The sequence below is a fragment of the Equus caballus genome, chromosome 12 (genome assembly GCF_041296265.1).
Source record: "Equus caballus isolate H_3958 breed thoroughbred chromosome 12, TB-T2T, whole genome shotgun sequence".
Lineage (NCBI taxonomy): Eukaryota > Metazoa > Chordata > Mammalia > Perissodactyla > Equidae > Equus > Equus caballus.
In genome coordinates this window covers 26,182,844-26,208,705 of record NC_091695.1, presented here as the reverse complement: position 1 = coordinate 26,208,705, position 25,862 = coordinate 26,182,844, and the positions used below count along the sequence as shown (strand labels likewise).

General features: G+C 48.2%; 3 protein-coding genes across 13 annotated transcripts in view; 1 reads left to right on the top strand and 2 right to left on the bottom strand.

The window, feature by feature from the left end:
- The window catches only part of ZDHHC5 (zinc finger DHHC-type palmitoyltransferase 5), a 23,237-nt gene extending 15,354 nt beyond the window's left edge, over positions 1-7,883 (bottom strand). Inside the window, exons 1-3 of one of the 4 annotated variants that reach the window (XM_070228725.1) lie at positions 7,224-7,414; positions 5,237-5,479; positions 2,598-3,792 (exon numbers count right to left, since the gene is read on the bottom strand). In XM_070228725.1, coding sequence (XP_070084826.1) covers positions 2,598-2,701 — 104 coding nt within the window. In that variant the 5' untranslated portion in view covers positions 2,702-3,792; positions 5,237-5,479; positions 7,224-7,414. The other 3 variants (XM_070228726.1, XM_023654084.2, XM_014729521.3) reach the window with 3 other exon arrangements.
- Positions 7,880-25,862, top strand: YPEL4 (yippee like 4). 3 transcript variants are annotated; one of them, XM_070228732.1, is made up of 7 exons: positions 17,370-17,593; positions 20,606-20,765; positions 21,032-21,233; positions 23,662-23,986; positions 24,159-24,202; positions 24,554-24,662; positions 24,875-25,862. In XM_070228732.1, the coding sequence occupies exons 4-7, from the start codon at positions 23,846-23,848 to the stop codon at positions 24,962-24,964; spliced, it is 384 nt and encodes a 127-aa protein (XP_070084833.1). In that variant the 5' UTR covers positions 17,370-17,593; positions 20,606-20,765; positions 21,032-21,233; positions 23,662-23,845; the 3' UTR covers positions 24,965-25,862. The 3 variants fall into 3 exon arrangements, with proteins under 3 accessions (XP_070084831.1, XP_070084833.1, XP_070084834.1); XM_070228733.1 differs by adding an exon at positions 22,167-23,575 and having other exon boundaries at positions 17,381-17,593; positions 20,606-21,233; XM_070228730.1 differs by lacking the exon at positions 17,370-17,593 and adding an exon at positions 7,880-7,959 and having other exon boundaries at positions 20,606-21,233.
- CLP1 (cleavage factor polyribonucleotide kinase subunit 1) lies at positions 13,205-17,885 on the bottom strand. 6 transcript variants are annotated; one of them, XM_005598149.4, is made up of 3 exons: positions 17,071-17,885; positions 15,251-15,878; positions 13,205-14,326 (listed from the first exon to the last, which is right to left on the bottom strand). In XM_005598149.4, the coding sequence occupies exons 2-3, from the start codon at positions 15,854-15,856 to the stop codon at positions 13,655-13,657; spliced, it is 1,278 nt and encodes a 425-aa protein (XP_005598206.1). In that variant the 5' UTR covers positions 15,857-15,878; positions 17,071-17,885; the 3' UTR covers positions 13,205-13,654. The 6 variants fall into 6 exon arrangements, with proteins under 6 accessions (XP_005598206.1, XP_023509855.1, XP_070084829.1 ...); XM_023654087.2 differs by having other exon boundaries at positions 17,135-17,294; XM_070228728.1 differs by having other exon boundaries at positions 15,251-15,872; positions 17,135-17,281.

Below are 25,862 nucleotides of genomic sequence, written 5' to 3'. Positions count from 1 at the left end.
AAAAGGGACTCTTCCTCCTATTCCCAGTCCTCTAGGTCCCAAAGTAATTCTCACCTGGGGCTTATACTGATGTAAGAACAGACCGTTGTGGCCTAGTGAAGAGAATGGAAGAATGACAACAGAGTGGTTACAGATTTAAGGCCCCAAATAGGAGCTGGTTCGAAGAGCCTTCCTCTCATCTCTATTTGAAACCATGAATTCTTTTTTAGGTTGTATATGGTTTTAAACAGGTGTTTCTTCAAAGAATTGAACCTCAAAAGGGATAGAACCCATGGGAGAACAGTTTCTGAGAACAGTAGCACCTCAGCCCAGATACAAGCTGGCCCTGGAACTAGTATGGTCAGACAGTGAGGAAGAGATGAGAATTTCCGAGGCACCAAGAGCAAGGTGATAGAGTAAGATAAACAGCGTGTTTATGTCTCCAGGAGGTGGGCAGGAGAGACCCTAAGATGGAAAAGGGAGCCCAAAAATTGGTCCTGAGGAAGCTGCCAGGGAGAAGTCTTACTATGACTTAAAGGCTTTTCTCACTTTGGATTAGAGGCAATAATTTCAAATAGAGTCAATACTGTCTTCCAAAATTCTTTGTCCCAGGGCTGAGAGACCATGGAATAAGGAGGGCCCCTACTTTTCTGAAGGGAATGGGAAAGCAGGTTAAATAGCTTCAACAATCAGCTGAGAAAACACCTATGTCACGACACCTCTTGATGGCAAAACTGGTATAACCAGCCAAGCACTTCAACGGTTCCAGATCACCAAGTTAAGAACTTGCCCTATTCTCAAGAACAGATGAACTGAAAGACAGAAACCACTTACTCCCCTGAACTTCCTAGCTTCTCCAAAGGCTCTGCATTTTGGGAAAATAGACCCTCCCCAACTAAGCAGCTCTAAGGGTGTCAAACAGACCTTGTGTATATCCCTCTGACACAGCACAGCTGCTACAAGAATACTAAGATCCCATATAAACATCCCTTGGTTAAAATGTTGACTCTATACTGGCCATAACAGCAGAAACCAAAACAAGTGTGATACTGAAGACTCACTCTTCCTTACTGGTAGTCAATGTGTGAAAGACAGAACACTGAACATACTGAGTTTAAGCAAGAGAAAAAGGACTAGGAAGAAAAGAAGTCAAATAGAAAAGAGTAAGGCTGCTCCAGACCCCTGAGAAATCCAGCAGGCATGCTCTGGCTGGAGAGCTGGGGCCAAAGAATCTGCAACTTCCACTCTTCAGAGGAAGAGGTGAGAAATAGGATGATTCTCCTACCTTAGATAATACATTCATTCTGTCCTTGTTTAAAAACTAACCAGAAAAACATCGCTATCACTTTGCTGACTCTTTTAGCCAAACGACCCATATTTTTTAGAATTCCTTTTGGCATCTGAAGCTCAGCTTGGGGGGTTTTCCTTCCCTCCTATACCAGATTTAATTTCTGTTCTGTGTTTCTGCCCATAAGAGTAACTGCCTCCACCCCAGCAATTCCTGTTTCATTCATCCTTCAATGAGTCCAAACTGCTTTTATTCCCTATCACTTTAATTCTTTATCTTCCTCTTCCCAGCCACCTCACATTGCTCTAAACAGCCCCTCACAATTAGGTTTGAGCCTGAATCACGGCAAAGTGAACTCCTCAGAAAATCTAGCACGCTCTGATTGTTCCAAGAGCTACAACCAGAACACTAATTCAATGACTCAACAGTTTAAGGCTCAGAAGCCTGGTCCATGTTCATTTATAAGCAGGTAACAGCAAAAATGCTTGCCAGGTGGTCGACAGCTCAAATACTGGGGAAAAGGGGAAGGATAAATCAGTTTCCTCCGGTAACAAGCAGATGAACAAAGTCTGAATATCCTAAGTGGGAAATCTTTCAATACCAACTGCTTTTCCTAATGAGACCAGGGAACGGGAGAATTACTGCCATTCCCTTCAGAAGGAACTAATGTAAAGGAAGTCTTCTAGGACTCCCTTCCTAAGTAAAACTTGCCCTTTCCCAGCGGCCTCCAGTTCTCCAGGCTCCAGCTCTTAAGAATACAGAGCAAACCATCTGAACAACACTAAAAGGCAAAACCTTCCCACTGGTATATCTTCTCAATCAATTCTGAAATTCTCCAGTACTCTCAGTTCCCACAATCTCAAATCCAAGCTTCAGACATCCTGAGAAAAGCCATTACCATCTGAAAAACCTTTCGTCTAGTCTAGTTCTCTCTCTCTCATAGAACTGATTACTTAAGCTGCTTCAAGCCTCTCTGGTGGTTTCCTCTCACTTCCTTCCTAGATCAGGATCATCTAATGATGGAACTGGGTAGGAAAATATGAAGACATCTGGGATTCCAGAGGAAGGGAGGCAGAGGAAGGTAGAGGATTCAAAGGAACAAAATTTATAACAAGTCCAAGAGGACAGGATTTTTCTCACTCTTCTCACCATGCCTCTGGGATTTGGATTTACCTGTATCAAACATCAAGCACTCCCAGTCACTTGGCTTTAAAGCCAACTAGAAAAACTCAAGTGAAAAAATACCCCCTCACCCCCCCACAGAAATACCCCCAAATTACCACCCCCCCCCCAACACCCCCTCAAATACCACCGCTGGGAGAAAACTCACGTGAAGGCAAAGAAGAGGGTCGTAGCTCCCACTAAGAAGATGGCGGCTGCTGAGACCGGAACATACTTGCTGGGTTTGAATCTCTTTCCAGACTCTGCGGGCATGTTGGAGCTCTGATGGGAGATCTGCCCTGCCGCATAGCCCAGGCCCACACAGCGGCAGAACAGACAAGAAAATGGGATGAGGGAAACAACGGAGAGAAGAGTACAGAGGGAAACCAGGGAAACAGAAAATTTAAAATTATCACCCTTCCCCCTCCCAAATAAAAACCAAAGGTCAAAAGATCTCAAATGAAGGAAAGCACATGGGAGGGGGAAAGGTGATTCCAAACGATGAATAACCACCTCCCCAGAACAAGGCAGAAGGAGAGATTAAGAAATACAACTTGTACAATTTAAAAATTGGAGACAAACAGTAGGCTGTACACATGCAAATGGTTGCAGGTGGAGAACATGGGCAGTCAGACAGATCAAGGAATAGCTCATGGATGGAGGCAAGTCTTCAAAAGGAAAGAAGGGGATAATATCAGGGCAGAGCAGGACACTTCGGGCAAGGAAAAATTCTTCCGAGGAGACACTGCAGCACCTCCACGACTACCACACTTCCACAAAATGTGAGCTGCACCTAAAAGAGGTGTGCCCTGTGATTCTATTTTAATCCATGAAGGAACCTGGGGCCCCTTCCAGCTTTAGAGAAGCTGTTTCTACTGCAGTCCTTGTCCTTTTTAGGCAGTTTTCTCAATGCCACCACTCCCACACCTTGACTTCAGGGCTTGTCGTCTGGCAATGGTGGTTTAATTTTATTTATTTTCTCTTGATGGCTAAAGCTGGGCAGCAGCTGTTACAGGGTTGAGTTGTAAATCCTTTTCTTTGAAGGGGGAGGGAAAATAGGAGAGAGAGAGCAAGCTTGTCTGTCTTCAATCTCTTCTTATTATTCCCAAGCCCTTTAAGGGCTCTGTTTCCTATAGAGTTCATGCAAAACTAAAGGGAAATGTAAAATCCCTGAAGCCATGTTCTTCCCAATAAGCAAAATAAGATGAAATCAATTCTGTTCGAAGATACTTTTGAAAGGGTAATGCGGATGAAAACAAAGTTCCAAAGAGGTCCCTGTTTCCAGGTTAGTCAACGTCTCTGATCTTTCTTCTTCAATCTTGGGCTTTCTGGATGCAGAGTTCAACTGGCTTACGGTGCCTCACCTGGAGAAAAACAAGAACCTTTATCAGAGAAATTCTTTCAGAGTATTTAACAACATCAAGACTAAAACCCCACAGGCTACTCTGTTAAAAGTGCCTTTGCTCTTCACTTCTGTGTAGGTGGGAAAGGTCTGTGAATTAGGGGGACAAGGGATTCAGAATCCTTCACTCTTCTAAGTACTGTTCATTTTGGAAAGAGAAGAACATGGCGTCACCTGGCCGAAGGTCATCAAAGAACAAGCTTTCATAAGGGGCCCATCTCACCTCACACCAAAGGGCAGTAACAAATATCAAGAATATCAAAATCTAAAAACAAACAAGGGCACAGCAGCAAGAGCAGTCCTAGAAAAGAGGTTTCTCTTTGGACAGAGAGTACATATTGATACAATGAAAAAAGAAAAAAAAAATAACCTCAAAATTAGGACAGTAAGTCTCATTTCCTTTCTGTGTACATCTCTCTCTCTCTCTCTCATCCCTCTATGCTTTTTAGTTATAACTCTGCAGAGGCAGAAGCCGAATTTTTGGTCTTCTGGAATAACCCATGAAAGAACCTAGGTGAGAAATGTTCTTGCACTGAAAAGTGAGATGTCCTCTATGAGAAACTGAGGCATCATAAGGGCTGGTCCTTTTCTTTCCAATTCAACAGTTTTTTATTCCTACACTGGCCTGTTAGGAAGTCAACTTGCCCCACCTTCCCAGATATGATTAAGAATAACAATTATTTCTGTTGATGGTAGTAGCAAAATAACACTAGCGCTTTGAATTTCATAGGATGCTTTTCATCTAGTGATCTCAAAGCACTTAACTCACATTATCTGGTGACACAGTCCCTTATCCCACTCCACAAAATTGAAGGCTGGAGAATGCCTGAGGCCATTCCACTGAATCACTTGAGCAACCAGGTTCAGAACCCAAGAGTTCACACAGCCCTTTGCCGACAAAAACCCTTTCTACCTCTTTCTCATCCATTACACCGCCTGCCCAGTCATGACAACTTGGACTCTGCGCACCAAAAATTTACTTAAGTTAAAATTTTAAAATAAATGTCTTGGGGCCGGCGCTGTGGCCAAGTGGTTAAGTTCGCACACTCCACTTTGGTAGCCCAGGGTTTTGCCAGTTCGGATCCCGGGCGCAAACATGGCACCGCTCACTAGGCCATGCTGAGGCAGCATCCCACATGCCACAACCAGGGGCACGCACAACTAGAATATACAACTATGTACTGGGGGGCTTTGGGGAGAAGGAAAAAAAAAGAAGATTGGCAACAGTTGTTAGCTCAGGTGCCAATCTTTAAAAAGAAAAAATAAATAAATAAAATAAAATAAAAGTTTTATTCCACCCAAGTGGTCTAGTATTTCCCTTAATACCAAAGGCGGAGAGCAAAATATCAGAAGATTTGTTTTGTGAAATACAAATATGCCCCAGAATTTATCACTTCCTCTCTTACCTATGGCATGGAAGGCAAAGGCGCCTTCCTCCAGGACGCATCATCTCTCTCTTTAAAATATAGAGTTTTAGGGGCCAGCCCCATGGCCGAATGGTTAAGTTCATGCGCTCCACTTTGGCGGCCCAGGGTTTCGCCGGTTCAGATCCTGGGCGCGGACATGGCACCGTTCATCAGGCCATGCTTAGGCAGCATCCCACATGCCACAACTAGAAGGACCCACAACTAAAAATACACAACTATGTACTGGGGGGTTTGGGGAGAAAAAGGAAAAATAAAATCTTAAAAACAAAATAGAGTTTTAGAGGATCAAGCAGCAATATCAGAGTGAACACCCAGAGATTATAAGAAATTGTTAAAGTCCTAAAAAAGATAAATCCTCTCTAGTCCCTGATTTTATGATTATTTAACTCCCAGTTTCCTATATGAATCAAAGCCCACCTTTCTGAATTTAGGCCTAAGCAACTTTATTAACAATGAGAAGCAAATTCTTGGTTTGTCGACAGTACTCTTAAAGTAAACTTTCCCCTCAAAACCCCAAAGATTAAAGAAAGTGGAAAATTGCACTGCTTATATTTTATCTACAGTAGGATATCATTTAGACAACATATACTATTTCAGATTATATTTTCTGACAGAAAAAAAAACCCACATGGGTTAATACTGCCACATAATACTGCTCATAAAAGCCCACGCAATTTGGGGGGTACAATACTGGGAAACAAAAGAGATCAGTATCTGAGAAGTTTGGGGGATACGCATTAGAAGGGACAAGACAAAACCTAAGAATTTACTGACTTTAATAAAGACGTACCAAGTCTTAGCAGAAAGAGGTACTTTGATTAGTAAGGATGAGACGGCGGGGTGAGTGTGGTTCCTCAGAGCCAGCAGTCTGGATCCACACCAGGATGAGAAAGGTGTGCAAGAATGTGCATGATATACTCAGGCACAGAGTAATCTATGGAATGGAAATATGCAGATAACAAACTATAGACCATGTGGTTTGAAGGCTTTCAGGAAGGTTTCATACAAGTACCTCCTTAAAGCTGTGAATGGATACGGGCAGTACCACTGACAGCACAAGTACTGCTTGCTGAAATAAAGTGATGCAATAACACAATACAGTAAACCTGAATAAAAGTAATCACGGTATCATGGAGTAATCCACATGTCAAGAAGCTGGCTGAAGAGTCAGGGAGAAGTTTAACATGGGTGTTATCACTATACACCGAGGTAGCAAAGCACATCATGGCAATATAATTCTTGTAAGCATTAGGTGGGTTTTAAAGAACGGGTGATAATCAGCATTCTGAAGAGAGCTGATAGAGTACAGAGGGTTACTGGGATAAAAGAACAGGGATGCGACTATAAGATCAACCCAGACAAGATGGCATTAACCAGGAAGTGAAAAATCCAAGGCAGAAAAATGGTTTAGAGTATAACACATATCCGATCCTACACGTCTTCTCAGAACTTTAAATCACTTTCTTCCTTCTCATTTCAATGTTTTCATTGGGCCAAGCGGGTAAAACAGTTTCCATCTCCCTGTCCCACAAAGAGATTCCTATAGGTAAAATATCGGCAAACACATTAGAGCTCCACTTGTAAAAAGTACAAAGTACTAAAAGCATGGAGCACCCGGCTGGTGGGGGTAGGGGGAGGAAGCTGACGGATGGGAGAAAAAACAGGTAACAGGATGAGGCTTGAGCCAAAATAAGTATCAGCAGAGTGGGGAGAGGGAGCTGAAACGCAAAGAGCTAACAGGAGAACAGCACCCAGTCCCCACCAAAGAGCTGGAGCACGGAGAATCACCGCATGGAGCAGAGCTGGCTAAGACCGAGAAGACGGAATCCGCGGCGGCAGGGCCCACTGGGGTTGCGGGAGCTGGCTGCAGGGAAACGGCAGGGCCGGGGGCGGGAGGGGCGGCGGCTGGGCGCCAGACGCGGAGGGACCCGGGTCCTGATATAGGACCCCGCGGCCCGGCACTAACCCGTTCTGAGCCCCGGCGGCCGCGGATCCCCGGCCTCTACTCGTCGTCCGTTTCCGGGGCCCACGGGTCCCGCTGCAGTTGGATGGCCCGGCCCGGAGGAGGAATGGAGCCTCAAACCACCTCCCCCTCCTCGGTCCCCCTTCCCTAGAGGTCACTCTCCCCTCCCACCTCGCTGGCCCGGCACTTCCGGTTCCGCAGAGGCCAGTGTCCCCGGTACTCACCCCCGGCGCGGCTCCCGTCACCGCCGCCGTCGTTGTCGCCGCCGCCTCCCGGCAGTGCCGTCCGGCCTCTGAGAGGCAGTGCGCTGCCCCCGCACGCTCGACGCCCGCCCTGCTCCGCGCGCTCCCGCCCGGCGACGCTCGTCTTCGAGCCGGCGCGCGGCCGTTGCCCTCAGCGCCGGGTCTCGAGCCCTCCCAGCGTTCCCATTGGCTCTCTCTCCCGGGCGCGCGCGACGTCTCGCGCGGGGCACGTTTGTCTCATTCATGCGGCTCGCGCCGCCGCGCCCGCCCCCGCTGACTCTCCCATTCACCCATAGCCCCCACCCCAACTCCCCTCCAGGGCGTGCGCGCGAACGCCGGCGACCGCGGCGACCTCGTGCTCTGATTGGACGCAGGAGCACAGCGCCGTACGCACGCGAGACAACGAGAACGCGCGCGCAAGGCCGTCGGGTTACGCAGACGACTGGGAGAGGAGGGTTGGCGTATTGCGCAGGAGTCAGAAATGGGGAAATGGCCGGGTGAGTCTTCCCTTTTGCGGCGTTCTATTTTATATTCCTACCGTATCCAAGCAGAAGTCCTCGGAAGTAAAAGATAATTTTGTGTCTATGCTGGAAGTACTCAAAAGCAAGCAGCTACCCTCTCGAATTCACCAATCCCCCTCCAACTAAGTGTGGTACAGTCCAGACAGACTTTTGGCACAACCAATCACCGATGGGCCTCGCCGTCTTCCTGCCTAAATAGCCCTCCCCCCTCTGTTTTTTTTTGTTTTTTTTTTTTTTCCTCCTTTTCTTTTTTGATGGCGAAAACTTTGTTTAAAACAATCTTGATGGAGCCGTCCTCGGTCGGGCGAATTCCTTGGTACCAGCAGAATTCCAGGATGATGGAATGATCTGGACTGCGGCTTCCGCATGGAGGGGCCGCCGGGACTAGAAGAATCAGCGTGGGCCGAAGCTCCTGCCAAAGGCCGGGGAGGAAGAGGAAAGAGAGCGGGGCGAGCGCGAGCCTGGGAGCCGTAGTGCCAACCATGGAAGGAGGCGCAGGGAGTGCGCGCCATCTGCGGCGATGACAGCCCCCCATAGTGCCAGCCTTCTCTTGGCTCCGCTTAATTCCCTTAGTTTCTCACTGCAACCCAAGAGATGGGCGCCCACTTCCTTAACCTCGCCCAACCTGGGAATACAGACTGGAAGGAAAAGGTTCTCTAGGAGCTCCTGTCCCTGGCGAGCTGCTGGCCAACTCTACCTGGAACACAGCGCCATACTTTGCCCTAATTAGCCCTAGAGAGCTGTCAAACCAAGAGCAGGAATAGGTGTACTCTCCTCAGTTAGCTCGCGGCCGTTTTTCTTTTGAAACCAGCTCTGGATGTTACATAACAGTTTTTCGAAAAAGTGTTCCACCAGCCACTTCTCTAAAGCCAAGTTCCTCGCCTGTAAAGTATGATTCTAAATGGTGCGTTCTGTCTTCAGGTTTGGTGTCAAACGTTGCTGGTTTAACTGTGGTCTGATACTTTAGCGCTAGGCATCAAGGTCTACTTTCTGTTTTCTGGGGTATGGTCTAGTTCCTTCTCTGGCATGGCATGTATATCAGGTTTCAGTTCATTCTGTCCAAGGGCTTCAATCCACCATTTATTGCAACACACTCAAGAGTTCTCTTTTTAACGACAGTGTGTATTAAAAAGTGAAATATTTTTTCACTCATATGTGGGAGATAAACACATAGATAAGGAGAACTGACTGGTGGTTACCAGAGGGGAAGAGGGCGGTGGGACGGCGAAAGGGGTAAAGGGGCACATATGTATGATGATGGACCAAAACTAGACGACTGGTGGTGAACATGAGGCAGTCTACACAGAAACTGAAATATAATAATGCACACCTGAAATTTACACAATGGTAAAGCCAATATGACCTCAAAGTAATTTTTTAAATGAAATCTTTTAAATATTTTTGAAAGATAAAAGGTATTATTGGAGTACAATATTTCTTTTATTTATAGAGGTTTTTCTGCCTGTAAATCAGGTTAATTTGTTTCCTTAAGAAGAAATCAAATTTCATGTTTCTATTATCTATTTTTTTGGGATTTTAAGACTTCATTTCCGGGGCCGGCCCCGTGGCCCAGTGGTTAAGTTCGCGCGCTCCGCTGCAGGTGGCCCAGTGCTTCGTCGGTTCGAATCCTGGGCGTGGACATGGCACCGCTCATCAGGCCTTACTGAGGCAGCGTCCCACATGCCACACCTAGAAGGACCCACAACTAAGAATATACAACTATGTACTGGGGGGATTTGGGGAGAAAAAGGAAAGAATAAAAAAAAAAAGACTTCATTTCCCTAACTTCACAAATTAGGCATCTTTCTTTTCCTACTTTCAACAGTCTAAGAACATGTAAATTGTTTTTTCTCTTGGCTGGATAGTGCTAAATGGGAATAAAAACTCAACCTTCCATCATCCAGCCACACAGACTAAACTGCCCTTGGACACTGGACGCCTACCTCTTAGCTGGAAGAGCACTAATGATTGCATAATCACTATCCCAAGGTTTAGAGAGAGATTCCCTTTTCTTGTCGAGTTTTCCTTGGGATTATGCAAGATATTTCCTGGAAAGGACGTTTAATAGAACATAAGATTTAAAGTGGCAGCCACTTTTGAAAAGTATTGCACAGTAAAATCTAGGCTAAAATAATGGGATGTCCAGACTACCAGACTTCAAATAAATTACTTTGCTATGTATGTCATTAGACCTTTTGGTTTTTCTAGTATAGTTTATCTATACTTTTTCAAATCCTCTTCACTTGGCTTTCCTCATGCTGATAGATGGCAAACCACAGGGTCGTTTTTAGTTCAACTCACTGGTAAACAAACAGGCAGACAAGTAAAATGCTACCCTTGAGTTGAGACGTAATCGGAGAGGAATGCCCTGTCTTTCGGCACCAAAACCACCAATGACTTCTGTATGTTTAAATACTGCTGCATGGGGCCGGCCCAGTGGCGCAGTGGTTGGGTGCACACGTTCCACTTCGGCCACCTGGGGTTCGCTGGTTCGGATTCCGGGTGCGGACGTGGCACCGATTGACAAGCCATGCTGTGGTAGGCGTCCCACATATAGAGTAGAGGAAGATGGGCGCCGATGTTGGCTCAGGGTCGGTCTTGCTCAGCAGAAAGAGGAGGATTGGCAGCAGTTAGCTCAGGGCTAATCTTCCTCAGAAAAAAAAAAAAAAATCTGAAAAAAAAAAATACTGCTGCCTGCCCTTCTATCCTTATGAAATGTCTCTGCTTGTGTTAAAGGACAATTTCTCCCCTTGTGCTCTGGATCCCATTCCCTTCACTCTTGCATTTTCTTCTGAAATTTTTCTTTGACATTTAACTTGAAAAATGAAAAACAGACAGGGCCAGCCCTGGTGGCCTAGTGGTTAAGTTTAGCATGCTCCGCTTCAGCGGCCCAGGTTCAGTTACTGGGTGTGGACCTACCCCATTCATCAGTGGCCATGCTGTGGTGGTGGCTCACGTGCAAAAAGAGGAAGATTGCTAACAGATGTTAGCTCAGGGCGAATCTTCCTCAGCAAAAAAAAAAATAGAAAGAGAGAAAAATATACAGAAAAAAACAGAATAGTGTCAAGAACACACCAATAGCCATCATTAAATTCTCTCCCTCTAGAGTCTGTTAATATGCTGAGAGGCATCCTACCTATCTAAAAAACTAACAACCCTACCTTGACCCCATATCCAGGCCTGCCTTTCTTAGCAAAGCTTTTTGAAAGAGTTGTCTATAGTTCTCTCTCCTTCTTCAGTTTATATTATCTCCTCAATATATTTCAATAGGACTTTTTCTCCTACTCTTCCAAGACTGCACTCTTCAGGGTCAATACTGACATCCATGTTCCCAGATCCACTGTCAGGTCTCCTTTGCTAGCTCCCATTATACTTCACCTCTTATTGGATTGCCCTGAAAGTCCATCTTCTGCCTCCTGATTTCCATTTACACAGTTCCTAAGTGACTTCATCAAAAACCACTGCTTTAAATGCCCTCATAGGCCAATAGCTCCCATGAACTGTCAGCCTTAACTTTCCTCAACCTTCCAGATTCATGTTTTCAGCTGTCTACCTGGCATCTCCAAATGGATGACTAACAGATCAAACTTGACATTGCCAAAGCAGAACTCTTGATATTCCCTTATCCCCTCCCTGTGTTTCCCCAATCTCATATCCTATCTAGTTGCTCAAGTAAAAAATGTCATAAGCATCTTTGATTCTTTTCCTCACCATTCCCATCTGCAAATCCTATCAATTTTATCTCCCAAATATCCCACGGCAATCGATTCTCCAACTCCACCTCTGCTGCCCTTGTCTAATCCCCCATCAATGCTCATATTGAAACCACAAGTCTGCTGACTTGTGTCCTTGCTTCTACTCTTGCCTCTATCTCCATAATCATTTTCCACACAGCAGTGATCTTTCCAAAATGTATTTTTGATCATGCCATTCCTGTTTAACCACCTGCTATGGTCTGAATGTTTGTGTCCCCACAAAATTCCTATGTTGAAACCATAACCCCCAAAGATCCATGGTATTAGGAGGTGATGCCTTTGAGAGGTGCTTAGGTCTTGAATGCAGAGCCTTCATGAATGGGATTAGTGCCTTTATAAAAGAGGCTCCACAGAGCTCCCTTGCCCCTTCCACTGCATGAGGACACAGGTAGAAGTAGACAGTCTACAACCCAGCAGAGAGCCTGCATCAGAACATGATCCTGCTGGGGCCTTATCTGGGACTTTCTAGCCTCCAGAACTGTGAGAATTTTCTCATGTCTATAAGCTATCCAGTCTGTGTTATTTTGTTATAGCAGCCTGAGGAACTAAAACACCACCCCTCTGCCATCATTTCCCACTGCTCTTGATTGCAGAAGCTCTCCACAATCTGATCTTTGCTGCCCCTGCCAGCCTCAATTTCACCACTCTCCCCTTGATTCACCACTTCAACCACACATCAAAAGGCCTTTCCCTTCACCAAACACATCAAGTTTTTTTTTTTTTCTTTCTTAAGAGTTTTGCACTGTTTCCTTCCACGAGGAAGATTCTGCCCCAGTTTCACACAGCCACTCAGGTCTTAACTCAAAATATTTGCTCAGGAGAGGCCTTTCCCAACCACCCAATCTAAGGTAGCCCCCCAGTCACTGTTCCTATCACCCAATTTTAAGTCTCTGTATAACACTTATCTTTGTTTATTCTATAATGTAAGCTGTGTAAGACTCTGTCTATCTTGTTCCCCGTCTAGAATGGTTCTTGACAAACAGCAGTTGCTCGATAAATATTTGAATGAATGAAGGGCATCAGATACTTATTCAATAATCCAAGTCCAAACTAGGAACACCAATCATTTGCAAGAGATCAAAGAGAAAGGGCTTTCCCAGCTTCTAACCACCGGAAAGCTCAATTTACACTTTGACTTAGGGCCTGGTTCTAATCAAACAGGCAATAGGAAAGATAGCTGCAGCTGAAAAGAAATGAGCTCTGGAAAATTATTAGATCTGAAATCTCATCCCAAGTTTATTACTAGCCTCTTTAGTCCCTCATTATAAACCCGACACTGACAACAGACTTAACATCTATTTACAAAAGTGCAGAGGAAATGGGAACCATCATAAAAATTCACCTGCTTGGCTCTCAGGTGGGCTCTTGGTTTCCCCTCCTCTAAGCATTTAGCAATAAATCATTCCAATAATGTTTCTCTAATGCTTAGGGGGAGAAACAAAATTTTAAAAAATTATACCAACTTCTGTGATATGGCAAAAATATTTATTAAAATATATTTTTTCCCCAAGTTTGAACTTTATTGGAAGGAATCCTCCTAATTCACTCTTTCATCCTGGATAAATGAGATAACAAGTACTCTATACAGAATATAAGGCAGTGATAAAAAACCCGTCCTAAAAATTAGTCCGCATAGTAGCACAGTGAAAGAAATGGGATTCTCCAGGGCCTCAGAGAGTTCAAAGTGGCACCTTAGGTGATCTAAGAAATCAATTATATTCTCATGGTTTTCCTCGTGGGTCAAGATTAGAAGACTTAGGCCGCCACCACCTGTTTTAAGAGGTAGAATATATGCTTCCTACTAGTCCACCGTTTCCTGGTCAGCCTGGCCTCAATAGAGTCTCAAACCCCAGTCCATCTGCCTTTGGTAACGGCCAGATCTCTATACCCCAGGCAGCAAGGCTTCCTGCTGATCCCTACTTAAGATCCATGAACCGGATATCCATGATGAGAAGGAAGTTCTTAGGCAGTGGGCGAGGGGCTGGAGAGAGAACGGTAAACACCTGATGCTCTAGGTCCACACTGGTCACCACAATGAAGCCAGCCACACTTGTCTCAGAAAGGTTCTCCTCTGTGCCCTCAGCAGTGCTCACACTCAGGAGGTGGTGCACCATATCTCGGCCAGGGGTGACAGGTACTAGCTTGAGCTGATTGTCCTCCTGAGACATGCCCAAAGGCAAACAGGAGTCTGGGATGGTGGGTGCCCCAACTTTGTAGATTTTCACATCTGAAAATTTGACATTGAAGGCATGGGGATAGAAACAGCCCCGGAATCCGTAGAAATACTCACGAATACGCTCATCCCTACATTCCCGCCGGAAGTCTTTGGAGCGCTCAACCACACCCCCTGATTTGGGGAGCAGCACAGTGCGTACAAAGTGAGGCAGGTCCCGTTTCAGTTCATTGTACAGTCGTTCTTGATCCAGAACCACAACCACATCCACCTCAAAGGCTGAGGCTGCATGCACCAGGGCCTGGTAACCTGAGCCCTTGACCCAGCCACAGGTGTTAATGACACAGCCACTCACAGAGGCCCTTCGGTTCACTTCACACCGTTGGTTGAACACATCTGCTAAACGAGATGTAATCTGCAGAAGAAAGGATCAAGGTGAGGGGGAAAAAACACAAAAATGAACAAACCTATAGCTGTTTTGTCCCACTTTAGAATAAGTGGTATTAGGTACAAGAAAAATGACATTTTTTTTTTTTTTAAAGATTGGCACCTGAGCTAACAACTACTGCCAATCTTTTTTTTTTTTTTTCCTCCTTCTTTTTCTCCCCAAAGCTCTGCAGTACATGGTTGTATATTTTAATTGTGGGCATGTGGGACGCCGCCTCAGCATGGCCTGATGAACGGTGCCATCTCCACACCCAGGATCCAAACCGGTGAAACCCTGGGCTGCAAAAGCAGAGCACGAGAACTTAACCACTCAACCATGGGGCCAGCCCCAAAAATGACGTTCTTAATGGCTGTGATTTTGACCCCATAATATGGATTTAATTTTTATTTTATGTTTCTTCTGTCTCCTGTTTCACGTCCTAAGTGGAAATCTAATAAATGACTCAAGAATAGGTCCACAGAAACGTTTAACCATCTGCAGTTGACTTATATTTGAAACTGTCTTTTCCAAAATCATGTGGCGGTAATTCCAGCTGAGGGGGAGCAAAGGGATGGCCATACACAGTTGTTTTTTTTTGAGGAAGATTAGCCCTGAGCTAACTGCCGCCAATACTCTTCTTGCTGAGGAAGACTGGCCCTGAGCTAACCTTGGTGCCCATCTTCCTCTACTTTATATGTGGGACGCCTGCCACAGCATGGCTTGCCAAGCAGTGCCATGTCCGCATCCGGGATCGGAACCGGTGGACCCCGGACCACTGAAGCAGAATGTGCGAACTTAAACGCTGCGCCACCAGACCAGCCCCCAAACCCAGTTTTAACTAGCAAACTTCTGCACAGCTTCCTACCCTGATAGCAGCCCTTCCCGCCACCCCACCTTCGCTCTGGCTCTGACCTTATTATAAAGCTTGATGTTGGTGCCAGGAGTAGTGGAGCCAAAATGATATACCAAAGGGGCCTGGATAGAGAATCCCTCTTCAACGTCTGCTGGCCGCTCAATGTAGAGGGCCCCCATGGTACCAGGAATGGACACAGAGCCCTGGCCTACATCCAGCTCCACATAAGTGGGACGGCGGCCCAAACGCACTGCATAGTTGAGCAGTAGACGGCACACTGTGGACTTGCCCACATCAGTGGGGCCCACTACCATCACCCGGGGCCCTCGCTCTTCTTCCTTCTCCGCCTGCCTCCGCATCTGCTCCAAGGCTGTATGAGTGTTGAGGTAAAGCAACATAGGGGTATCCTTGGAGACATAAGCCACTTCAGTGCGGCCACTCAGCTGTACAGAACAGCCATGCCAAGTGAAAACTGCCACCTTGGCACCAGCATCAAAGGTGAATTTCTTGTTTCGGGTCAGCTCTGTGCCGAAGATTTCTGCCATGCCAGTCAGCAGCTCCAACTGAACTGACTGAGATGCCTCCACCTCAAAGCGAAGTTCTGTTTCTCGCTCTAGTTCGAATTTAGTTGTTGGCTTCTTGTCATCACTGGCCTCCTCTCCCATCTTTTCCGTGTAGCTGCTGTACCTAGAACACAAATTAAGTATCAGAGCTAAACATAGTTGGGACTCTGTTCAAAATCCTCCAGTGGTTGGGCCGGCCTGGTGGCGGAGTGGTTAAGTTCTTGGGCTCCTAGCACTGCTCATCAAGCCATGCTGAGGTGGTGTCCCACATGCCACACCAGAAGGACCCAAAACTAAGAAAAATATACAACTATGTACTGGGGGGCTTTGGGGAGAAAAAGGAAAAATAAAATCTTAAAAAAAAAAAATGCTCCAACCAATGTTCCCCCCCCCTTTTTTTTTTTTGGTGAGGAAGACTGGCCCTGAGCTAACATCTGTTGCCAAACTTCCTCTTTTTGCTTGAGGAAGATTGTCACTGAGCTAACATCTGTGCCCATCTTCCTCTATTTTTGTATGTGGGACACAGTCAGAGTATGGCTTGATGAGCGGCATGTACCTCCATGCCTGGGATCCATGCCAGTGAGCCCCAGGCCACTGAAGTAGAGCAGACGAACTTAACCACTATGTTACCAGGCCGGCGCCCCTACCTTGCTTTATTTTTCTCATCTCTGGATCACCATCTCTCTCTCTATCCCCACTAGAATGTAAAGGTTGGGCATTTTCATTTGTTGCTGTATCTCCAGTACCTAGAATAGGGCTTGACATCCTATAGGCACCTCTACAAATACGAGTGACTAAATCATTCAGACATAAGAAAAAACTCTATCTACAGATTGATAGACTTGATTACATCACTTTCATCGCTCCCTTCTCCACTCTATTGGGATATTCTAGACTTAAGAACGCAACAGATACTCACTCCCCAGTCCTCTTAGTCAACAAGAAAGGGCGTCTGCCATCTGGATGCAAAGAAGAGAATACCGGGTTTGGACTTAGAAAAGAGCATTAAGGCTCCGCTCAGCAAGTACTAGTAGTGTCTTTGGACAAATCACTTAACCTCTCTCAACATTTTCCTCAACTGTCAACTGGAGGCAGTTACACTTCCTCACTCAGAATGTTGTTCTGGTGCTTAAGAGGGATGACTGGAAGAAAATATTACCTCGTAAACTAGAAAACGCCGAGGAATAGGGAAGAATTATTTCCGATCCCGACCGCAGCTCTAGGTCCAGCATTTGTCCCAGCCTCCCCAGACATCGAAATCCTCCCAGGCCCCCAGGAAGCTACACACAGTTGAGTTCCTGAGGTTATTATCTCACCTTGCACAGCCACGAGCCCAAATGGGTAACCCAAAAAGCACTTGCAGGTAGGACCTAAACCCACCTACAAGCCACGCTCCCACAGACCCACGCCGGAAACAAAGGCCGTTCCGCACTTGCGCAGTGGAGGAGACGCGGTCGCGCGATGCCCCTTGGGAAATGTAGTTGTGCTGGAACAGCCGCGAGTGGTTGAGCTCGCGCCGCCGCTCGGCCTTCTGGGAGTTGTAGTTAAAGGATTGTTTTGATCGTGACGCCGAAAGTGGGAGGGGCGGCGGCCGTCATTGTTCGCGAAGCCAGCCAGAGGAGTGGCAGTTACGCCCCCGCACGGGGGCGGGGCCCGGCCAAGAGGCCAATGGTCACCGAGGCGCGGCGGTTGTGCACTCTCGCCCTAGTGTTCTCGCTCACCTGGAGCCTGGAAAGGGAAAGGACGGCGGGAAGGAGGAGGACTCACGGTCTAGGTCCCGCGATCGCCTGGAGCGGGGGAAATTAGCAAAACCCCATTTGGACACGAGGAAACTGAGGGGTAGGGACAGGGAAGGAAAACAGCCTGTCAGGGGCTAACCTGGGCTATCATCCTCTACCTGACACAGTGCTTGGCACCGAGAGGGCATTAAAAACATTTTTTAAATAAAAAAATAAAAGTCCAAGAATTTCTTCCACTTAGACTATATATATGTCAGTCATTATCCAACAACCTCTCTCCTACGGAGTTTTGTTGGAGACTCTGTTTCCATCCCTAAATCCCTGACAGTGATATGAGGCTGATCATCTACCCCGCAGGCAACAGGTTGGGCCACGTCTATAATCCTCTTCTCGCGAGTTTGGGTTTAGGAATCTTGTATTCTTTGCCATGCCCCTTGCTCCCGGTGTGACTTTGAGCAAATCAAAGGCTTAAACTCTTTCTGTAAAATAGGGATAATAACAGTACCCAGCCTCTTAAAGTTGGTTTGGCGATTAACGGAATGATGCCTGTAAAGTACTAAACACAATGCCTGTAACATAGAAAGCATCTGATGGTGGCTCCTAAGTTTTTATTATAGGTTGGGGGGCTATAATAATGCCATCCATTTGTACAGTAGTTTACATTTTTCTAATCCCTTTCAGGTATCTTCTTCCACAGCCAGCTTGTAAAGTCAGTTTTATTATCTCCAACTTCAGATGAGGGAGGAGACTAAGATAGCTGAAGGGACTTGCCCAAGCTAGGACTCAAACCCAGGATTTTGGCGTCCGAGTCCAGTTTTCAACAACAACGAATACTTAGATAGTGTTAGATGCCAGTTACTGTTCTATGGGCTTTACTGTTTCTATGGGTGTTAATTCATTTAATCCTCACAAGAATCCCGTGAAGTATATACTATAATTGTCATCCCACTTTATAGATGAGTACATTTTTCAGCACAGCTCACGTGGTTAATCCTGCTTGAGAAGCCTGGGAAGATTTTCTGGGTTGCCTTTTTCCCCACTGGCTCTACCTTAGCACTCACTTTCTAACAGTGCCATCCTCACTTCTCACTTCTCACAGTTTTTCCTTTGATGGTTTGCTTTAATTATTTCATCACTCACCATTCACTCATTAGTTCTCCAATAAACCATTAAGTATCCCCTAATCTTTCACCATTCTTCAAAACTTTAGTTTCAGTCTTCTAATTGCAACTTTTCTCCCTGAGTGACCTCATCCTCCCCTGTTTCCATACAATCTACCTCCCAGATCTGTTTCTTCGCCTCCACACTCTCCCCCTTGAGGCAATTTCTCCCAATTATCTGAAGGTCATCTTTATTTGGATATAGCCATCTCAACTCAAATTTAGGGAGAAAAAAACCGTCCCCTCCCCCATTTAGACTGCTCTCCAGTTTGCTTTTTCAACAGTCAGGACACATTAAGAGCATCTGTGTTTGCCTACATTCTCTTTCCTCACTTTGAGTCTCTCACCAAGCACTCCTGTCATTTCCATCCCACTCTCAAATAACACTGACCTCATAAGTCTTTTTCATTCTTCTCTCCACCAAAATCTTGGTTTTCTTCCTCAGTTAATTTAAATTAATTGGTATCCTTTTTGCTTCCAAACTTTCAATCCTTGCCCTGAAAACTACTCATCTTCCTTTTCCCCACTTGCCAGTGTTTTCCTGAACAATGGTTCCTCAAATTCCTCCTCCACTTACATTTCCTTTCCCATCTGCTGCCCAGACAAGAACACTTCTCTCCCCTTTCTTTACCCAGTTCTCCTTCTCAATTCCAAACCTCTGGTAATATCACTGAAAATACCCACATTGTGTTTTCAGAATTTACCTTAAACCCCAGAATCTTCCCTGATCGAATATTCAGGGTTCCTGTTATTTTTTCTTTTTTTTTTAAAGATTTCATTTTTTCCTTTTTCTCCCCAAAGCCCCCCGGTACATAGTTGTATATTCTTCATTGTGGATCCTTCTAGTTGTGGCATGTGGGACGCTGCCTCAGTGTGGTTTGATGAGCAGTGCCATGTCCGCGCCCAGGATTCGAACCAAGGAAACACTGGGCCGCCTGCAGCGGAGTGCGCGAACTTAACCACTTGGCCACGGGGCCAGCCCCTCCTGTCATTTTTTCATACCCAGTTACTAATGCCTCCCATTAACCACATTTCCCTATCTTAATTTTCTCCCCTCCTTACATGTGAAAAGAAAAACAAACCACCCACAAGTAGTCCTTTCTAAGTAACTATCTTTGTCGCACTTTATTTCCTGAATGTTAGCCTCTGTCAGAAATCAGAGTTTTAATTTTAGAGGTTATGTTCTGTGTCCACATACTTTAGTGACATGCACAGGGCAACGCTCCATGAGAAATATTCTGAGTCAAATAAAACATAACTGGAAGCTGATAGAAAAACAGCATATATTCTCAACATATCAGAATCTAATAATAAATCCTCTCTGGGTTTAGGGATATTAAGTTGAGAACAGTCTTGCAATAACAGTAACTACTGTTCACTAAGAGCCTAGCATGTGTTTTTTAGGCACTTTTTAGGTGTTTACATGTTATCTCACTTAACTTCACAGCTCCATGACGTAAATATTAGCATTATTTAGCAGAAGAGGAAGACTGGGGCACGAAGGGATCAGTCAGTTGCCCATTGGTTCCTGGTGTGTATATTGGCAGAGCTGGGTTTCCAACTCAGGTCTCTTTGAGACCAAAGCCAGACACTTGGACCACGTCTGAAGATGCAGCTCAACTGCTGTTTTGTGAGCATCTTCTGTATGCAAGGCTCTGCGCTAGGCATTGCAGTCCTGGGATGCAGAGAGGAGTTCCCCAGAGGACCTGCCTCAAAAAGTTTACAGCCCAGTAGAGAACCTTATGTAATGGAGGTGTTTCTGTTCACGAAGCACAAGTAATTTGGAGGTAGTTGATGAGGTTCCTGCATGTGAGATATCATATATTTAGTCTATGACTCCTTCGAGGGGATTAAGCTGAGGCTTTGAGGCTTGGAAGTGCCTGGTGCAAGCTTAGGGGCACAGTTTGCCATATGTGACAATTAATATATCTTTCTTTTTTTCCCTGTGTCAGGGCTGCCGTCCGAGCTGAAATGGGAAATGCATCATCTTGAATGTGTGTGCCTGCGGCTGACTCTCTGCATCCATCTCTCACCGTCACCAGCCTTGCCACCTCCTTTCGTCCAGCCCTGCCACCCGTACTCCATCCTTGCCCAGCCCTGTCCTTCCCCCAGGTTCTATCTCCTTGGCCACACTGCCTTCCTCCTCAGCAACCAGCCTCACCTCTCGCGCGCCCCCCTCCCCATCCCATACCTCTGCTTCCACCCCCCTACCTCACTCCCCCAGCCCCATCCCTCCTTGCCTGCCCCCTCCCTTCCTTCCGACCCGCCTCCTGTGTCTCCCAGCCCTGCTCTGACGTGGGAGGTGAGGGGGGTGGGGGGATGGATGACTCACAGTGTTATGATGCAGTTCCACAACACACAGCTACATTCACCCACAGACCGAGGTACAGACGAGAGACAACCTCTGGCCCCCTAGCAGCTGGCCACCTTTGCAGCCCCAGTCTTGAGCCCCCAACTGCCCTCCCCCGCCCCCATCCCCTTCCCAATTGAAGGAGCGGAAAGAGAAGAGAGAAGAGTGAGCAGAGAGATTGAGAGAGAGAGAGAGAGAGATAGACGGAGATCTCTGGAGCAGACCTCAAGGTGAGGGGGCAGCCCTTCTCCAAATGAAATTTTTTTCCCTTTGCAAATTTCCTCCTCCTGCTGCGTGTTGCTTTCTCCCCTTTGCAAAAGCATTATTCATCCACCCTTTGTCCTCCCTTCCCCCTCTCCGCTGCCTCCGCTCCTCTCTCTCAGCTCCTCCATCCCTCTCCAAGCTCTGGCGGTTCCCGCACTTATTTCCCGGCAACTTTGGCTGCAGCATCAGGCTTCACTGTTTATTGTTTTGCTGCTGGTGCAGACCCCCAAAGCCCGCCTTGGGAGCTGGCTGCGCTGCTAGTTATTTGGACCATACCATGCCGAGAATGTCAGCCCGGGGTGGGGAAGGGGGGGCCGGAGCCTCAGAGCAGATGAGAAAACCCATTGCAAGCAGGTGTCCCCCCCCCCCACTCCCCACCCCAGAAAGGCACGGGATTCGCACCTGGTTCCTTGAGCCTCCGCCTCCGGCGCCTCTGCTGTCGGCACTGGTTGCTCAGCAGCAGCCCCCCCCCAGCCCTCCCTTTCCCCCACCTCCCACGGTCCAGCCCCATCTCACTTGGGGGAACATCCTCTCCCCAGCACTTAGCTTGCCTTTGTTTTTTCCCTGTCATTTGCCCAACTTGCTTCTCCCTGTGATCGGACATGGGGGAAGAAATGACCCCCACTCCCGGTCCTGTGAGTGATTCTGTGGCCTTCTGTGCTGCCTCTCCTTGGCTTGCCGGGGAAGCACGGGGGAGAGAGAGGGAGGGAGGCGTGCCGGAGGCTGGGGAAGGAGCCAGAGAGCAGGGACCTGGCCAGCCCCCTCCCTGAGCCCCCTGAAGAAGGTGTGCTAGGTGCAGCGCGGCAGAGGGGAACTTGCAGGCAAAGTTGAAGGCAGACCTGTGAAGTGGATGCCGAACAGTGTTCTGCGGGTGAGGAGGGCCCGTTTTCTGCCACCAGAGCCCAATGTCACCCTGAACTCAGCACAAGGTGTCTTCCCGGGGCCCAGCCGGGGGAGAGGACCGGAAACTGAAGATGGTCTCTGTTGCGGGTCTTGTGGAGACTGCCTGGAGGCCCCATGAAAAGCTGGAGCAGATGGGGTGCTAGCGGCTACCACAGAGAACAGCACAAGAGCCTGTTTGCCCCAGCTACTCCGAGCCATGCTGCCTCTGCTCTGCTTAGTGGCCTATCATTGCCAGAGCACCCAGCTGGCATCTCTGAACCACACTTGGGCTAAACCACTCACAAGGGGCCCGAAGGCCCTGTGAAGGAGAAGGCAGCACGTCACCTGCTTATCAGAACCAACAGTGGACACCTCCCTTCTTATCCTCTGCCTCCAGCACCCTCAGCCGCTTTGGGGTTGGAGTCTGAACATCTTCCTCAAGATTCCTAATCAGAACCCAGCATTATTTTATCTTCTGTCACCCACAGAGTCACTGCTGTTTGTCCCTGCCCCAGGGAGAAGGTGGAAAGAAGCATTCTCTGCCTTGTATCCCAAAGCACAGGTTTTGAAAATAAGAGAGTCCCCTCTGCTGCTGCCCATTGTAGACGCTGCTCCCACACTACACCATACAGCCCTGCTTGGCCGCGGAGTGCTGGCCTCCCTGACGCCGTCCCCATTTCCCATTGCTTCCAGCTGTTAGGTTTGCCTGAAGGAAAGATAGTCTCTCCTACAGTAGGATGCTTAAGCCCTTGACTGAGGGCTAAGGCAACAGTTAGTAGAGAGTAGTAGAGAGAAACTGAGAGCCCCAGGGGCTAAGACAGATAGGCGCTGCTTCTGGGCCGGAATGAGTGGAACAAGGTGCAGGATTGGGTGACAGCCACGTGTGAGGTCTTTGGTACCCAGAGACATCCACCACATTCTAGTTCCCAGAGTGCAGGATCCCAGCCCCAGGAGATGGCTGAAGCAGGGTATGTGTACCTGCCTGCCTGTCCTCCTCTCTCCCATCACGCCCGGCCCTCCCTCCCACACAAAATGTATGAAGGATCGACTGCATTGCAAATGGAGGCCATGGGAAAGAAAAACTGCCAGGCATCCCCAACTTTTCAAAGGCTTTGAGCCCCAGAGACACAGAGCCTACCAGTGCGTGTGGGAGGCAGATCCTCACAGAAGAACCGAAAATCAAGAAGAGAGCACTTGCAGATGACGTTGCTCCCATGGCAGCGTTTGTGCCAGCGGGCTGCTCTCAGTGGAAAATGGTAGAGGCTGCTCCCGCCCCAGGAGGGAGAGATACCACCTCCCCGGCTACGGCACCAGAGGCCTGGAACTGCTGCCAGGCTAAGCAGAACAGACGTCAATCCAGGGGACAGGGAGAAACGGAGCTACTGAACGCTGAGGGTTGATGGTGATGGGGGAAGGAGGGGCAGAGGTGAGCTGAGCCCCATCTTCTCCATTCCCTAGGAGGGGCTCCTCACGAGGTCACGGCTCTCCTGATGTACCTTCTCCTCTTCCCAGGTGACTTCTATTTCTATCTGGTTCACGTCTGGGGGGGCCCTGGCCGGGCAGCCCCCCCACATTTCTCCTGCGCTGAAACACGGCTCTAGCCAACCTGCTCCGCTGCTTCACCTGCGACCGTCTGTGTGGGGGCTGCACGGCGCCAGCCCCTCCTGCCCGCCAGGGCATCGTCCTCCAGCCAGTCATGCCTAGCTGTGACCCTGGCCCAGGGCCTGCCTGCCTCCCCACCAAGACGTTCCGCAGCTACCTGCCCCGCTGCCACCGCACCTACAGCTGCGTCCACTGCCGCGCACACCTGGCCAAACATGATGAGCTTATTTCCAAGGTATGCCAAGTGGGGGCCCGGCACTCCTCTCCTCTCTCCCACCAGGCTTGTCCAAACATCACCTGGAGCTGAGGCAGCGAAGCCCGTTCTCCCTCCTCCATGCCCCTGGGAGATTCAGGCAGCGGGACCCAGGACTACCCCGTAGTCACTGTCTGTCCTCTGTTCTCCACAGTCCTTCCAAGGGAGCCATGGCCGAGCCTACCTGTTTAACTCCGTGTGAGTCTACCTCTCCTTGGGCATGTGTGCTCGTGTGTGTGAATTTTCCTCTGTGGAGAAAGGGGGTGAGCCATCAGAAGGTGGCCTTGCGCTTTCTGCTTTTGCCTCTACTTTTGCAAAGATTCAGAAACTCAGTCTGCACTTCCTTTGTGGGGAGTCTGGGCAGAATTGGAATCATCACAGCACTAGAAGGCCTGGGCCCTAGTCATGCAGGGGTGGATTGCTGAAGGCAGGGGCTTCCAGTTGGGTGGATTAAGATCTCTCCCCATCGAAGTTCCTTTGGGCTGTTTGGGGGCTGGACTGACAGAGCAACCGTACTGGGTGCTGGGTCCTTCCTGTTTCCTGAGACAGGGTCAACGTGGGCTGTGGGCCAGCTGAACAGCGCCTCCTGCTCACTGGGCTCCACTCAGTAGCTGATATTTTCTGCGAAAGCTGCAAAACCACACTGGGTTGGAAATATGTAAGTACCTGGAGAGAGGCCCACCCTCTAAAGTGGACAGTCTCCATGGCCCTCCAAGCCCCACTGACCACATCAGGTCTTTGCAAGGTCCAAAGAGGGAAGAGGGATCGGAGTAGGCGGGGGACCCTTGGGAGCAGGAATGATACAGGTGGCACTAGGAGGGCCTAGGGGGGAACTACTTTGTCCTACAGTCACTGCTTCCCCTCCCCCAGGAACAAGCTTTTGAGACGAGCCAGAAATACAAGGAAGGGAAGTATATCATCGAAATGTCACACATGGTGAAGGACAACGGCTGGGACTGAGGGGCTCAGGCAGGCTGTGCCCTTCCTCCGCATGCCCCACCCTCCCCACACCTGTCCCCTGGCCCTGCCAAGCAGTCCATACCAGCATGAGTACTGCCCCACCCCTGGGGGGAACCCAGCTCCCACCAACCCCTCCCCCGCCTCCACCCATCACTCCCAGGCCCCTTTGGAACAGGGGTCTGGGGTACCCCAGGGGTGTTCAAGGCTCAGGAGTGGGCAGCAGTCAGGGAGACAGAACTGGGGCAAAGGGATGGTTCTGGGTCCTTCTGGCCCCAAGGTCCTGAAAATCGAGGCGATGGCAGGGCGTAGACTCAGGCAGAGAGGACCTTAGGAGGAACGTTTTTGCTCCACCTCTTTGAGTGAACGGAGGACAAACCTTGAGTCATGGGGCTGGTAGATGCTTGGCCACAGAATAGCAGAGAAGAAGCTTGCGTTGGAGTGAAATTTTGGCCTCAGATGCAGGGAGATTCCAGAATCTCTCGGGGGGAAAGTTTCCCACCCCCATTTGTAGAAGAAAGGATTTGGGGGTGGAAGCAAAAATCCCAAATCCCAGGCCCTGGGAAAAAAATAAAAGAATTACAGGGGTTTCCATTTCACTCCACTTGTTTATCTTGGCACTGATGAGGCACTTTGGATATCTAACCTTCACCATTGGGTGGGGGTGGGGAGAGCTGCCCCTGTAACAGCCCCACCCCCAGATGGCCGGGTCCAGAGCGAGCAGTCTTTACCGGCATTCTCCGAGGTCCAGCCACTGCTCCCTGGAATCCAGTCCTTTGGAGGGGAGGTGGGAAAATAATGCTGCGGGGTCAGGCTTCCTCGTGGCTGCCACCAGCGAATGAAACTTTTGTATGATACATAAAGTGTTTGGGTCTATTTTTAATAAAAAGGGCAACTGTGA

What these genes read in the sequence shown, in the direction of transcription:
- CLP1 (XM_005598149.4), bottom strand. Translation starts at nt 15,856, where the DNA reads ATGGGAGAGGAGGCCAGTGATGACAAGAAGCCAACAACTAAATTCGAA. An exon ending in ACATCAAGCTTTATAATAAG is followed by an intron (nt 14,327 to 15,250) that starts GTCAGAGCCAGA and finishes TTTCTTCTGCAG; the next exon opens with ATTACATCTCGTTTAGCAGA.
- YPEL4 (XM_070228730.1), top strand. Translation starts at nt 23,846, where the DNA reads ATGCCTAGCTGTGACCCTGGCCCAGGGCCTGCCTGCCTCCCCACCAAG. An exon ending in ATGATGAGCTTATTTCCAAG is followed by an intron (nt 23,987 to 24,158) that starts GTATGCCAAGTG and finishes TGTTCTCCACAG; the next exon opens with TCCTTCCAAGGGAGCCATGG. An exon ending in GCCTACCTGTTTAACTCCGT is followed by an intron (nt 24,203 to 24,553) that starts GTGAGTCTACCT and finishes TTCCTGAGACAG; the next exon opens with GGTCAACGTGGGCTGTGGGC.